This window comes from Bubalus kerabau, chromosome 14 (assembly GCF_029407905.1).
Source record: "Bubalus kerabau isolate K-KA32 ecotype Philippines breed swamp buffalo chromosome 14, PCC_UOA_SB_1v2, whole genome shotgun sequence".
In the NCBI taxonomy this organism is placed as follows: domain Eukaryota; kingdom Metazoa; phylum Chordata; class Mammalia; order Artiodactyla; family Bovidae; genus Bubalus; species Bubalus kerabau.
This window is the reverse complement of record NC_073637.1, coordinates 66486174-66500632: the sequence shown is the minus strand read 5'-3', so window position 1 is coordinate 66500632 and position 14459 is coordinate 66486174. Positions and strand designations below refer to the sequence as shown.

General features: G+C 39.8%; 1 protein-coding gene across 1 annotated transcript; it reads right to left on the bottom strand.

The window, feature by feature from the left end:
• Positions 1 to 1109: 1109 nt before the first annotated feature.
• Positions 1110 to 14174, bottom strand: FBXO43 (F-box protein 43). The gene is made up of 5 exons (XM_055546530.1): positions 13966 to 14174; positions 9726 to 11208; positions 6961 to 7063; positions 1910 to 2113; positions 1110 to 1804 (listed from the first exon to the last, which is right to left on the bottom strand). Exons 2-5 carry the CDS (start codon positions 11189 to 11191, stop codon positions 1556 to 1558), a joined length of 2022 nt encoding a protein of 673 aa, XP_055402505.1. The 5' UTR covers positions 11192 to 11208; positions 13966 to 14174; the 3' UTR covers positions 1110 to 1555.
• Between the last annotated feature and the right edge of the window lie 285 nt (positions 14175 to 14459).

The following is a 14459-nucleotide window of genomic DNA, read 5'->3' as shown; positions in this document are numbered from 1 at the left end:
CAATAATACATCAATAATTTACAATAATTAGGATAATGATTATTTTCTGGATATCTGGAGACTTTGTTTAATAAAGTTATTCATGAGTACCATGTGATCCTCTTCCTACCATGTGATCCTAACCTACCAACCCCTTGACCTCACTGCAACTGTAAAACCTACCAATAAGAAGCTTGGAATTAGCTTCATTCATTAACTTTTTAATTCCTACTCTGATCTTTTGTCTTCACAAAGTTTTACTTTTATTATAAATTCATTTAAATACATAGCATTAAGTCCTTACACTCTTTCACTCATATCAATTTAAATACTCATCCCAATTTAAAGCCAGAAATTTTTTTTTTAATTAAATTTCCATTGTTTAACAGTTCCTTAAGTAGAGAATAACACATGGAGATTATTTATCTCAAAACTAAACATGGTAAAATCTACTTTTTCACCACCAGAGTGAAATAAAATATTATATTCTAGTGAACGGAGTAACCACAAAATGCCAAATGTGACATACTGAGAGGGCAGTGTGATTGCAGAACATGGAACAATAACAAAGTGCCTCTGGATGGATTAGAGGGAGGATTCCAGATTCCTACACTGCAATGCTGACAATTTCATATGTAACAAGGTAAAAGATGGAGAAGGCAATGGCACCCACTCCAGTACTCTTGCCTGGAAAATCCCATGGGCAGAGGAGCCTGGTGGGCTACAGTCCATGGAGTCGCAAAGAGTCAGACACGACTGAGCAACTTCACTTTCACTTTTCACTTTCATGCATTGGAGAAGGAAATGGCAACCCACTCCAGTGTTCTTGCCTGGAGAATCCCAGGGACGGGGGAGCCTGGTGGGCTGCCATCTCTTGGACCGCACAGAGTCAGACATGACTGAAGTGACTTAGCAACTTAGCAAAGGTAAAAGAAACTTGTGTGTGACTTATGGGGATTTATTAACTCACTAAGACTCTCACTGGAATAACCACATATATCTAATAATTTACTTTTTACATCTTCTTAGTTATCAATATTAAGTAAATTATATTTAACCAGAAGTCTGCCCAAATATGACACTTGCTAAATTAAGAGAAAGATTGAGATTATAGAGTAAACTCAACAGAATTCTGAAAACATTTTATTTCATTTTCAGTCAAATATTCAAGGATTTTGAAATCTATAAGGCCATCTGTCTCAAGTTCAAAAATTTTAATATTATCTGGAAAACTACTTTTGAAAACTGATTAGTGAAGAACGTTTCAACACATAGTGATGAAATGCAGTTTTTAAATTTTGCATGAAACAGTTAAATACATATAACACTGAAAATTCTTTATTTAAAAACACTAAGTTATTAAAATGAGTAAAAACGACATAGTAAAATTAGATTTTTCCAAAACTCACTACTTCAAAGAAAACATACAATGACATGGATCATAATATATACAAAACAGGAAATAAATCATCATCTGTCATTGATGGGGAGATGTGCATGCTTTCAAAATACTCATAATTTTAAGTCACACAAAATGTTGCTCAGAGGGAATGCTTCTTTTATATTTAAAGTCTCTTTAGAGGCGTTTTAAATTCCGCTTACTCTGGGCACTTCCTGGAAGAACATCTTTTCTATTTCTTGGCTTTGCTGCTCCTCTACTACATTCTTCAGACCCATGATAAGCACACAAACATAGCACACAAAAGTCAAAGCCACAGGCTGTGCGGCTACATAGCCCCCTTTTCTTATAAGGCTGGTACTTAGCAGGGGACTGGCACCTTGGGCAAGGTTTTAACGCTTCATCAATAAAAAGTGTTTTGGCAACCTGCAGTAAAAGCACACACACTAAATCTTCCATTTTCGCATAGAGGACAGCTTTATTTCAAACTCTGTAAATATTTACTCCTAATAATTTATGATAAATACTCACCTTGACATATTCTTCCTGTTTACTACTTAAGTGAGTAACAGAAGAGCTTGCTATAGGTGTCAAAACTTCTCCCCAAGGAGAAAATGTTGAAGCTTGTTCTTTCTGAAAACCTGGTGTCCTAGCCTGTGCTTGCACAGACCTTAGAGCTGATCGGTTTAACAGATGGAGCCGAGTGGCAGCATCCTCAACATCTAATATAGCCCCCTGTGGTAAAAGACAAGAGGGGTAACACTGTCATATCAGAAGTTCCAGGACAGCTTTCAGATGCACATGTAACATGTTTGGAAGTGGTTTCTGCACCATTGGAATTTTCTCCCTAAACCATTCCTTTTTAGAGGAAAAAAAAAAATTCTCTTATCTAGCATTTAAAAGTCAAAGAAAAATACAAAGTTGAAACAATAAATGCTAGCTTTAAGTCTGTTTAAGGCATCAGTTTGCAAATTTTTCCTGGAAAGGACCAGATAGTTGCAAGCTAGTCAACTGTCATTTTAGCAAACACAGCTACAGAGATATGTAATGATGGGGCAGGGCTGTTCCAATAAAACTTATTATAAAAACACAGGTGATGGACAGGATTTGGCCCACAGATCAGAGTTTATCAAGTCCCCTTTCAAGCCAAGGTGAAAGAGGAGGTAAATTTTTTCAAAATTTGCTATGGGATATCATGGAATTCTGTGAAGATTTCTTACTTCAGCCACATGTCAGAAAATTAATGGGCCTGGTTAGACCATGAAACCCAATTTGTTTGGCTGGCTTTTACAAATACCAAATACTCGTAAAACTTGATTCATTTTTACACTTGAGTTTAAACAGCTTTGATATTTTTAAAGGAGAAAAAAATATCTCTTATTTGAACTGGATTTCCACATTACTCAAATAGTTGCTGCTAAGTTGAGTCAGTTGTGTCCGACTCTGTGCGACCCCATAGACAGCAGCCACCAGGCTCCCCTGTCCCTGGGATTCTCCAGGCAAGAACACTGGAGTGGGTTGCCATTTCCTTCTCCAACTCAAATAGTTAGCCAAGAAATATTTTCAGCGAATAATCCTTATAGCCTTCTATTTTGTTAAGGATGGAAATGAGAAAAAACATTGTAGGTTTTTTTTTAAACAAACTGGCATTCTTAACTAATTATTAAAATGAAATGTACTATAGGTGAATTTCCTGAGTGTCCAACTATTATTGTGTTTTCTCTCCCTTGACAGCCTCCCTTTGCAGAATTGTTTCCTAAAGGGGGAAGAGGTAGAACACGAGAAATGATAGAAGGGTAAGTATAGGAATGAAGCTAGCTGGCCATGAAAAATTATGCAGTTGACATAGGCATATGTGTAATCGATGACTACTGGTTTTTAGAAATTAGGATGAATACAGTTGAACTTACTCAAGGATTCAATATGTTACATCCTATAAATGATTTGCTGCCTACACTAGAAGCATATGACACAAGAGTACTCTAAAAGAAAACACCCATTGGATTTTCCATGCAGTTAGCAAACACAGTGATGATGCATGCACCAAAAAAATGAATAGAGATATATTGTTAAAGCGAATTTCAGCCATAGAAGAACATTCACTCATTTAACAAAGATTTCACCTAATAGGTGCCAAGTGAATAAAACAGTCTAACCCCTATCCTCCCAGAGCTTAAAATGTGGGCTACTATCTCTGAACAGTGTAAGGTCTAGTAGTCAACGAAGGCAAATATTCGTTGAGTATCAACATTTTTCAAAATATAGGCACTATCACCATACCAGAATTTATTTAAATGTGAGAGGGGAAGCTCTTATTGTTGTTCATTTCTATGATTATAAGTAAAGACTACAGTAAATTAAGAAATTTGATGGAAATAGTGTAATATTCCAATTTTATGGTCATTCTCACTGCTGCAAGGCAAACAGATAAAATGAGATCCTATTACACGTAACTGGTTCGTATGCCTTTTATTTTTCACACATAAGGATCTTTCAGTGACACTATACACATGTGAAGAAAACCATCAAACAACTTTGTTTTATAATTTTTCTGTTTTGGTTAATGATATACATTAGGAAAGCAGCCAGTTCATTCAGGAACAAGAGGGCAAAGGTCATCTGGAATGATGTCTCTGAAGAAAAGAAGGAACAGGTAGAATACCTGGTTTATTCAGACTTACACAGAGGAGAATTCCAGTTCTGGTGGATGGTGAGTCAGGCATCTGTATAGAGAAACACTAAAAAGAAAGAAAGAGTAAGAGAGAGAGAAGGAGAAGGAGAGAGAAAGGGAAAGAGAGGAAAAAGAAAGAAACTGGGCAATTATTAACTTATTAACTGTGAGGGGAAAAGTTATATAAGAAAAAAGGTGTAATAGGTATAATCATACTGTACCATACGTTACGGCTGTCAAAAAGCCATAATAATCTCAACGCAGTCTTAATAATGTCAGCACCTAATCCTGATTCACTAGTGATGGTGTAATTACATTCATAAACTAGGAGAAAAGACTTCAGAGGAAGAGCTGGGTAGACAAGTAGTAGTGAGAGGTTAGAGAACTAACCTAGTTCCTCTACAGAAAAAACTAAACAAGCAATAGCAGTGAAGACACGCCACTCAGAAAAATGTAGGTGAATATCAAAAGGAAAAGAACAACTAGAGAGTTGAAACTGATTGCCTTGATGAGGCAAGAATTAAGAGCAGGAAGGGCAGGAAAATACGTATTTTGTTATAAGCGTCAAAGTCCAATTTGATGTTTTAAACCACGTACTTGTTTTTAGTTTTTAAAAAATTTAAAGTAAATCAAAATAAGGGGGAAAACTCAAGTAAGGAAAAAAATAGAGTTCTTTAGGAAACCAAGTTTTTTTAAAAAGTAGGATATAAGGTAGAATACTTTATCTAGAATTACCCAAAGGCTTGCCAATGTTTCTTTTACATAGGATGTAAGGAATGCATGGAGCTAAAAGCTTAATATGAACAGGTACTTGCTTAAAAATTTGTTTTTTGGTCTGTCCTTAGCAGTAGGGTGCCACTCTAAAAAGGTATGTTAAGAAGGCAATTAATATCTTCAATATTATAAGTTCCCAGAGCCAGCAGCTGCAGCAGTAAGCAGCTTGTGAAGGATTATCATAGGTGAGAAGATAAAACTTGTCTTCAAATAAAATAAAAGTCAATACTTTAGTTAACAGCAGTCCCTAATATTTCCTTGGAATGAGAAAACCCTCAATCTGTATCTGGGTGTTCATATTTGTTTATACTATGATTCATTTCCCTGGAGGCTCAGGTGGTAAAGAATCCGCCTGCACTGTGGGAGACCTGGGTTCCCTCCCTGGGTTCAGAAGATCCTCTGGAGGAGGGCATGGCAACCCACTCCAATATTCTTGCCTGGAGAATCCCCATGGACAGAGGAGCCTGGCAGGCTACAGTCTGTGGGGTCGCAAAGAGTCAGACACGACTGAGCGACTAAGCACAACACAACATGCTTCATTTCAATTATATTTAGCCAAATTATAAGTTTACTTGTATTTTTACATACTTTTTACTAGAATAAGAATAAGGAAGTTAATTCTGAGTTTCTCTTGGCATTTATGCCTAAGTAAAGTCTAAAAGTTGAATACATAGTAAATATGGGTAGTAGAGTCATCAGATACCTATTACACAAAATAGTGTCCCCATGAAGAATTAATCGGCTTCTATAAAAATTTGCTTATAACTTCAGGGCTGGACCTCAAATCTTTAAGAAAGTGCAGGTTCATGATGCTTTACAAGTACTAAGCTGCCATGCTCACTCACCTCCAGGCCTTCATGTATGCTATTCCCTCTGCTGAAACAACTTTCCTGTCTAACTCATTATTCAAGTCTCAGCTGAGATGCATTTTTTCCTTCTCTTGATCCCCAAGTATCAAACACTTCTTTTAAATGTCCTAATAGAGCTAACTCTGAGCTTCCTCTAACACACCTGTATTGTAATCACCTGTTTATATTAGGTATACGAGCTCCAAGAGAGCAGGGATCATGTCAAAAATGTTCACCACTGTAATGTGAGCAACTGGCATATACTATCTACTCAAGATTATACTTGAGTAGAGTATACTACAAGTATACTACATCAAGACTGGACAATTTAGTCACTAAGTCATGTCCGACTCTTGCAACCCCATAGACTGAAGCCCTCCAGGCTCCTCTGTTCCTGGGATTTTCCAGGCAAGGATACTCAAGCGGGTTGCCATTTCCATCTCCAGGGGAGCTTCCCAATCCTGGGGTCAAACAGGCGTCTCCTGCGTTGGCAGGCGGTCTTCTGCATTGCAAGCAGATTCTTTACAGCTGAGCCACTAGGGAAGCACATAAAAGACTGAAAAGATATTGCTATGCTGCTGCTGCTGCTGCTAAGTCACTTCAGTCGTGTCCGACTCTGTGTGACCCAATGGACAGCAGCCCACCAGGCTCCCCCGTCCCTGGGATTCTCCAGGCAAGAACGCTGGAGTGGGTTGCCATTTCCTTCTCCAATGCATCAAAGTGAAAAGTGAAAGTGAAGTCGCTCAGTTGTGTCCAACTCTTAGCGACCTCATGGACTGCAGCCTACCAGGCTCCTCTGTCAATGGGATTTTCCAGGCAAGAGTACTGGAGTGGGGTGCCATTGCCTTCTCCAGATAATGCTATAACAATATCTAATTATGAACAGGATCTGGCATATCCTATTAAAATAGTATCAAATACCGATAACAGCATATATACTTAAACAACAAAACCCAGCAAGATGTTCTTCATTTCAGTTAGTCCACTCCATTTATGGACTTGGTAGAGTGGAGTTTGGGGGCAGGGGGGAATGAGTTTATGAATGTGGGAGTTCCCTGGCGGCCTAGTAGTTAGGATTTTGGGCTTTCACTGCCATTCAATCCCTGGTGGGGGAACTGAGATTCTGCAAGAGTGTGGTGTGGCCAAAGGATTAAAAAAGGACTTAACGAGTGAATGTTGATAAAGAGAGAGATTAAAGAATAGCAGGAAAACTAAATTAGGTTGTCCAGACATATGTGATTATCAGATAATCATACAAATACGTTTTAGAATAGCATTATATACATTACCTCAGAATTTGTTTTCAGTTGTGTGATATGTAATTTCCTCCTTCGATTTGCTTTTTTATCTTGAACAATAATTTCGCGCCAATTTCTGCTCACTTTCCAAACACTGTAACAAAAAGATCAGTCCTTATATTGCATATATGCCACAGAATTAGCTTTTTTTACATATGGCAATCAGAGAAACTTGTTTTTAAAGATTTTGGATAGCTAATTTAAAGCTAAAATTTCACATTAAAAATATGACTTGATTTGCATAGCTGTGAAAGAAGACCTATTAAAATACGTCAGCATCATATTGATAGGTTACTATCTTATAAATGGTTAAGGAAATAAAACAAAGTTTCATATAAACCCAAGTGAGTCCACTGGGAGACTGATTAAGAGGATTTAACTTACATGTAACACTAATATTTAAAACTTGGAACATGACATGCCACAAATGATTATCCGCTACAGTGCAACAGATTATATAAATTTCTCCTATTATTGTATTTAACAAATATCTGTCATTTTGAGTAAACAAACACAAAAACAATCAATCCTGTATTGGAACTACTAAATGCCAGATACAGCTGACCCCTGAACAACATCAGTATTCTTGCATGGAAAATCCCATGAACAGAGGAGTGTAGTGGGCTACAGTTCACTGGGTTGCAAAGAGTCAGACACGACTGAGTGACTAAGCACATACCTGAACAACATGGCTTTGAACTCTGTGGGTCCACTTACATGTGGATTTTTTTCCACGGTAAATACTACACAGTCCCTGGTCAGTTGAATCCAGGGATGCCGAACCATGGATGTGGAGAGCTGACTATAAATTATACAAAAATTTTAGGCTGCACACCAGAGGGTCAGCACCCCTATTTTCTGGTTGTCCAAGGGTCAGCTATAATAAATATTATTATGAGCAGCACTACAAAGTTTCTATTTTGTAAACCAAAGTTTATGAGAACAAAGCAGCTAAAGAAAAAAACATAATTTACGTCCAGTGAGTGCTTATTTATCAATAAAAGTGAATGAGGTTAGGAGAAGGTTATGGAGGGCCCCAGGTTACACCTGAGTTGTCCACACTACTATCCTTCCATCTACCTCAGTTGCCATTGCCTCTCGCAAAGAGTCAGACACGACTGAGCAACTGAACTGAACTGAAGCTGACACAGGTGCCTTGAATCAGATGGAGAGGAACTGGCAGAAAGTCACTTAATGGAGAAGAAATGAACCATCAATACATAGTTGGGTGTTTGCCTCAGCTATTTCAACTGAGTCCAGTCTCTCACATTTCCAAGAATAAGCACTGACAAGTTACACATGCACTCAGCAGTGCAAATACTAGAAATTTTGAGGGATGAGCAGGGAAGGCAATTATTGCAATGTGAACTTTCACTTACATTGCAATATGACTGAATACCATTTGTCCCACAAGCGAGCACCTAAAAGGGTCAGCCAAGTTTTAACTAGTCTGTATCCAAATATTCCATCGTGTAAAAACAAAATCCCTATATCATAGCCATATTCCTGATTTTTTAAACAAATAATTTATCTCATTTGAACATTTTTTAAGGCATAGACATATAGGCCATTAATCTTTCTTATTATCCTATTTGGGTTACACCAAAGACATTCCTGATCAAATTCTATTTCACTATTTTTAAAGGACTGAAACCTTAACAAGAGTTTGTGGGGAAATATGGGCTTAGAAATCAGAGGGCTCAGTTATAGATCTGCTGCTGCTGCTGCTAAGTCGCTTCAGTCGTGTCCAACTCTGTGCGACCCCATAGATGGCAGCCCACCAGGCTCCCCCGTCCCTGGGACTCTCCAGGCAAGAACACTGGAGTGGGTTGCCATTTCCTTCTCCAATGCATGAAAGTGAAAAGTGAAAGCGAAGTCGCTCAGTCATGTCCGACTCTTCCGACCCCATGGACTGCAGTCCACCAGGCTCCTCCGTCCATGGGATTTTCCAGGCAAGAGTACTGGAGTGAGGTGCCATTGCCTTCTCCATATAGATCTGCATCCATTCCTATCTCCTTGAGTGACTGTTGGCAGGTCGCTTAACTTCTCTAGAGCTCAGTTTTCTCATCTGCAAATACGTGATAGGACTAGACATTTCAGAAGACTTCTAGCAATGAAATTCTACAATTCTGTACAATAACCGACACTTAGTTTATGACGGCAGAGCCTGGTGGGCTGCCGTGTATGAGGTCGCACAGAGTCAGACACGACTGAAGCAACTTAGCAACAGCAGCAGTTTATGGGGGAAAGGTGAAGAAGGGTTTCAATAGAAGTAGGAGTCAGAAAAGAATAAGGATTCAATGAAACAAACTCCTGACATATACCTATGGAAAAAGAGACTGACTAACTCTCTCACTTGTCCTGCCTCAACCATGACCTTGCAGAAATCCTGTTTCACATGGCTTCTCTCCTTCCTGGCCCTGGCATACCAATGGGGCTTATCTTGATAGTCCTGCACTTTGCAAAACTGCCAATATAAACAAAGTCTCAATTTAGTCTTGTAACTAGTTCCTATCCTCAATACTTCTATATATGTGACTCAGTTTCTGTTTACTTATGAAGCAGCATTCAAGATACCGAAATTTCTGACACTGAAGAATTTCACTTAACCATTTTGATAAAATATAAAGTAACCAAGACAGAGATAATAAAACAAAATTTTAAAAAGCTATTCAACTAACAGAAAAGTTTTCCACCTTAAAAAAAAGAAAGTGATAAAAGGCAGTTTTATTTCAGGGGGAAAAAAAAAATCTTACCTACATAGGCTTTCTGCAGTCAAGGAATCTAAAACCATAGCAAGAACATGCTTTAGATTTCTGTACTTTAATTCTGTTAAGATGTCCAGTTTTTCTATACCCATTTTCTTGCCAATCAGTCCTGCAAGTACACGCTGTAGTACAGCTATTTTCCCCCCGTCCCTTTCTTCTAACAATTCATGTGCACTGTTTTGCTGGAATCTTTTCCTTTTGCTTTTCATAAAAAGCTCATGAACTAATTGCAAGGCTGGGGTCTTCGATAAATTCTTAAAGCTTAAATCCTCACTCTTACTGTCACTGCTCGGCTGGCTCTCTGAAACGTCTGAAGCGGTCGCTGGTGTTGATTCAGAGCTAGAGAGGTAGGTCTGGTTTTCTTCTTCTGTCTCAGATTGTGAGCCTTGCTCCCGAAGGGTGGACAGTCTTCTCAATCTTCCAAGACGCCTTGACTTTTTTATGGTGTCCCTGACTTTGAGAGTTCCCTTATGTTTCTGAAGTAGTTCTTGGAAAGAGCCCTCTTGCTCAGATAGGGAATCTTCTGATTTATCCAAGCAAAGTGAGTTGAAACCGCTGTCTTCAGGGGTCGAAATATTGCGTCTCACTCCAGCTGAAGGAGAGAATCTTCGACTTGCATTAAATTTAACACTTGGTACAAGATTACTGATTGGAGTCACAAATATGTCCTCATCTGTTCTACAGCTTGTTCCACCAACAGAAGAGCCCAGAAGTTCAGGATATGTATTCTCATTATTAATACATAGACTGCTGTCACTAAAGTCATGTGTGATAGAGTCTTTAAAATTACTGCCCTGAATCGGAGATATACATTCAACTTCAAATAGGCCACAGTCATCTTTGGAATCATCCACTGTGGAAGTCTTCTGTTGAGAAAAATTAAGTCTCAATTTTTGACTGCTGGAAGTTACTTCTCCTGTTCTCAAAGTGCTACTAACTGAAGAACTAAAATTACCTTGCCTTGGAAAACCTGAAGCACTGCTTGGAATATTTTTTTCTAAATTGGGAACTTGGCTTGTACTACTTTCGAGGGAACTGCTGTGTGATTCAACGTCCCTGTCTAGAAGAGAGAAAGATATGTCCAATCTTCTGCGTGGCAAATGTTTTTTTCCACTGACTTTAGGAGTTTCGCAAAGTTCTGGGGTTTTATCATTTTCCTTCCTGAGGAAGACAAATCTCTTTCTTTGAGTGGGAGACTCTAAACTATGGGTTAAGGCCAAACTTGAAGTTTCAGGATATTCGTGGATCAATGTTGAGCCTCTTTCTTTCTTTCCAAAGAATTCTTTATCTGTATTATCAAAGCTGCATGATTTTAACAGCTCACTGTAGCCACTATCTTGAAAAGAAGATGTGGAACAAAGGTCTCCAAAGCTGGAGGACTTGACTCTGACAATAGGAGAGTCCACCTCATTTCCTGCTCCAGTGCCGGCTTCACCTGAATGCCTTTCTGACATCTTCAGAATCTCTGTTTCTACAAAGTGAAAACAAATTTTATTCTTCCTTTGAAATTAATAGCCTGGCAGCTAATACCAAAATACTTGTTATGAGCACAGATGATTATGGAAAATTGTACGGCAATAAAAAAAAAGTTACTTTAAAAAAACAAATCTCCTCTGCAATATACTCATGTGTATCTTACTTACGACAGTGTTTCAACATCATAAAAACCAAAATTTCCGGGATATAAATATTCACAGATTACCTGACTAAGCATAGTCTAGGCACTGTGCACAGATATTTTCATTAACTACACTTGAGGGAAAAAAACTTCAGGGCATAATTTTTAGATGATTGTATTACCTTATAATTTTTACAGTGCTAAAGTACATTATTGTAGTTCTAACATTCTAGCTTATTTGTGCTGGCCTATATTTAGTCAAGTGGATATTTCCTTTCAGATTTCTGCAATGTAAATAAAGATGCTTAAAAAAACCGATATGCTTATTTTGACTACTGGTCAAGTGAGTCAGCCACTAGGATAAACAGCAATTCAGCAAAGCAACTCTAGGATAATGTTACTCATACTTGTAACATGGGCTTGTCTCAGAAACCTGGTCTTTCTGACCATTCACAAGGTCTGAATTCCAAGGCTTTCACCTTTGCAAAGGCTCTTTGGCTCACCGATAAATTAGTAACATATTCTTGAGCTAATCAAAATGAACCAAAGCCCCACAGGCCATCTCAAACCTGGCAGGTTATACTCATTCGTGTCTCATCTGGTAAATATTTTCTATGTGGGAACCCACCCTTTATAATATTCTTAAATTGAAAATAAAGAATTTAAGTACATTACTTAGAGAAGAAATGTGATTCAGTATTATATTTGTAAGGAAGGACACTAGGAAACATTTCACTTTTTTTAAGGAAATACTTGACTCTTTAACCTTTTCAACCGTATTACTGCATTCCTTTTTAGGAACTTGAATTAAATCTTAAACTTTTTAGAAACTTGAATTAAATCTTAAAATATAAGAAAGTTATTTCTCCAGATTATTCAAAGGACACTAAGAAAACTGTCCTTCTTTTAAAGTTTTCTCCAGTCCGAATACATGATTCTTTTCTAAAAGATCCTGGGAAGATATATTGTTAGTTGAGTATACTGGGAAAGTTATTTATGCCTAAGTTCTATCAGTTAAACATGTAAGTGAATACGTTTTTTTAAAAATTTGCTATTCTAACCAAAAAACCAAATTGTTTCTTTGTGGTGCAATGATCATTATTACTGGGCAAAGTAAGTGTTTTTCAACTTTTAAAACCTATATTCTATTTTGGTAAATCTCACACACGTTCTCTTCTGATTTAGATTCCCTCAGATTGTGACTGATCTCTTCTGTACCTGCTTACCAGCCAAGATGATCAAATTTTGCTTTCTGTATTTCATATTTTAAAACAATTTTTGTTTTCAAATTACACCTCCACACACGAATGTTTCCTACTCTCCGAAAATCACTTTATTAAGTAATAGTTTTCTCTCATGTCATTTGGTAAAGTTAGGTCCGAGCTTTTTTAAAACGTTTAAAAATTAAAACAAATGTAACTATTCTTCTACTTCACCACTAGGTGTCTCACCATGCTCGAATTTGGGAACCTGAGAGGCAAATTGATGGAAACAAAAGCAGGGATGCAAATAAAATCCTCTCCCCGCTAAAAACCATAGACCACTTGCTTTAAACATACAAAAAACTTCCGATTTTCATTTTGTTCATCTACCCATTTGAAATTGCTTCCACCGTGCTTTCTCTGGTGTCATCTTTTTTTTTTTTTTTTTTTTTTATCATTTTCAACCCAAGACACTGGTCTCAAAACGTGGTTTTTCAAACTTCAAAAGTATTTATGCAAAATCGTGGAATGCCGGTTGACTTGCTCAGTTTCACTGATTCAACAGTTCACTGATGAAACAAACAAGCCTCTTCAATATTCATGTTTTTAAAATCAAGCTCCTGATAAGGATTAAGAACACACATCTCTATAGTGCTCTTTGAAAAAGAAAAAAACAAACACTGGTTAACTCAATGAAGTACTTAAAGTAATTCAAACCGAATTTCCTTCATTTGTTAAAGTACAACATCTTACCATCAGTAAATCTCGAGTTCTTAGACGCCAACGTTACGTAGGCTTCCGATAAAGGAAATTTCTCACTTTGCCTTTAAAATTCACGCCAAAGTAATACCACTTAAAGAGACAACTAAATAATTTTGAACAATTAATGGAAACGTGCAGTAGCGGCACGATGCCGGCTAAGATTTGAGGGATACCTCAAGTACGTGCTATCGGGATTATTTTCTAACGCTTTAAAAGACCTAAATCACTTTGAATTCCCCCCAGCTTTCCAGACAACAGAAATTGTCATATCTCTGTGTGCTCCAGCTAGTCTTGGGACGGAGGAAAACGGCCCCAATTCGGCTCTCTGACCACGCAGGGTCAGCTGCTGCGCGGTCGTCTCCTGCCCGAGGTGCCGTCGGCGGGTGGCTGGTTAACGGTCTCCCCGGGGGCGTCAACCAGGTCGCTCGTCGGTCCGCGGACCCTCCCCAGGCCGGGCTGGCTGAGGGAGGCCGGGCCGGCCCCAGGGCCCCAGGAAGCCGCCGACGGGCCGAGGACGGGCGGGCGTCGCCTGGAACCAGAGCGAGAGGAAGGCGAACCGTGTCGGGGCGCCTCTCTCGTCGCGGCCCCTGGGAAGCTGAGCGGGCGCCAGGCTGGGGACGCCCAGAGGCCGGCCGCCCTCACACACCTGGTGTCCCCGCTCCTGCCCACCTGGGGGCCTCGGGGCGGCCGCGCCCACCGCGCCGACGCGCCGGGCGGGGATGTGTGGGCGGCAGCTGCCCGAGCGCCGCCGAGGAGCCGCGGCCTCGTCCCCAGGGATGCTCGGCTATGGCAACCTCCACGCCGGGTCCGCGTGGGGCCGCCGCCTTTTCCCTCCTTCGGTTTGAACTGCCCGCCCTGAGTAACTGCCCCGCCCCGCGCCGCGCCGCCCCGCCCCTTCCTCCCGCCGGCCGCCGCCCCGCGACCCCGCAGACCCTCGGCCCCGCCTGCGCCCGGGAGTTCCGTCTCTGCTTTCCCGCCCTCCGCGCCCCCACCGCACCGAGGCACCCGCGTGCGTGCTAAACCGCTTCAGTTGTGTCAGACTCACTGTGACCCCGCGGACTGTAGCCCGCCAGGCTCCCCCGTACATGGGATTCTCCAGAGGAGAACACTGGAGTGGTTTCCCATTTCCTCCTCCAGGGG

Bases quoted from the DNA above. Each gene is read 5' to 3' on its own strand.
- FBXO43 (XM_055546530.1), bottom strand. From the start codon at position 11,191: ATGTCAGAAAGGCATTCAGGTGAAGCCGGCACTGGAGCAGGAAATGAG. The intron at 7,064-9,725 runs GTAAGATTTTTT...TTTTTGTTACAG, and splicing joins ACTGCAGAAAGCCTATGTAG to TGTTTGGAAAGTGAGCAGAA. The intron at 1,805-1,909 runs GTGAGTATTTAT...CTTTTACTGCAG, and splicing joins AACAGGAAGAATATGTCAAG to GTTGCCAAAACACTTTTTAT.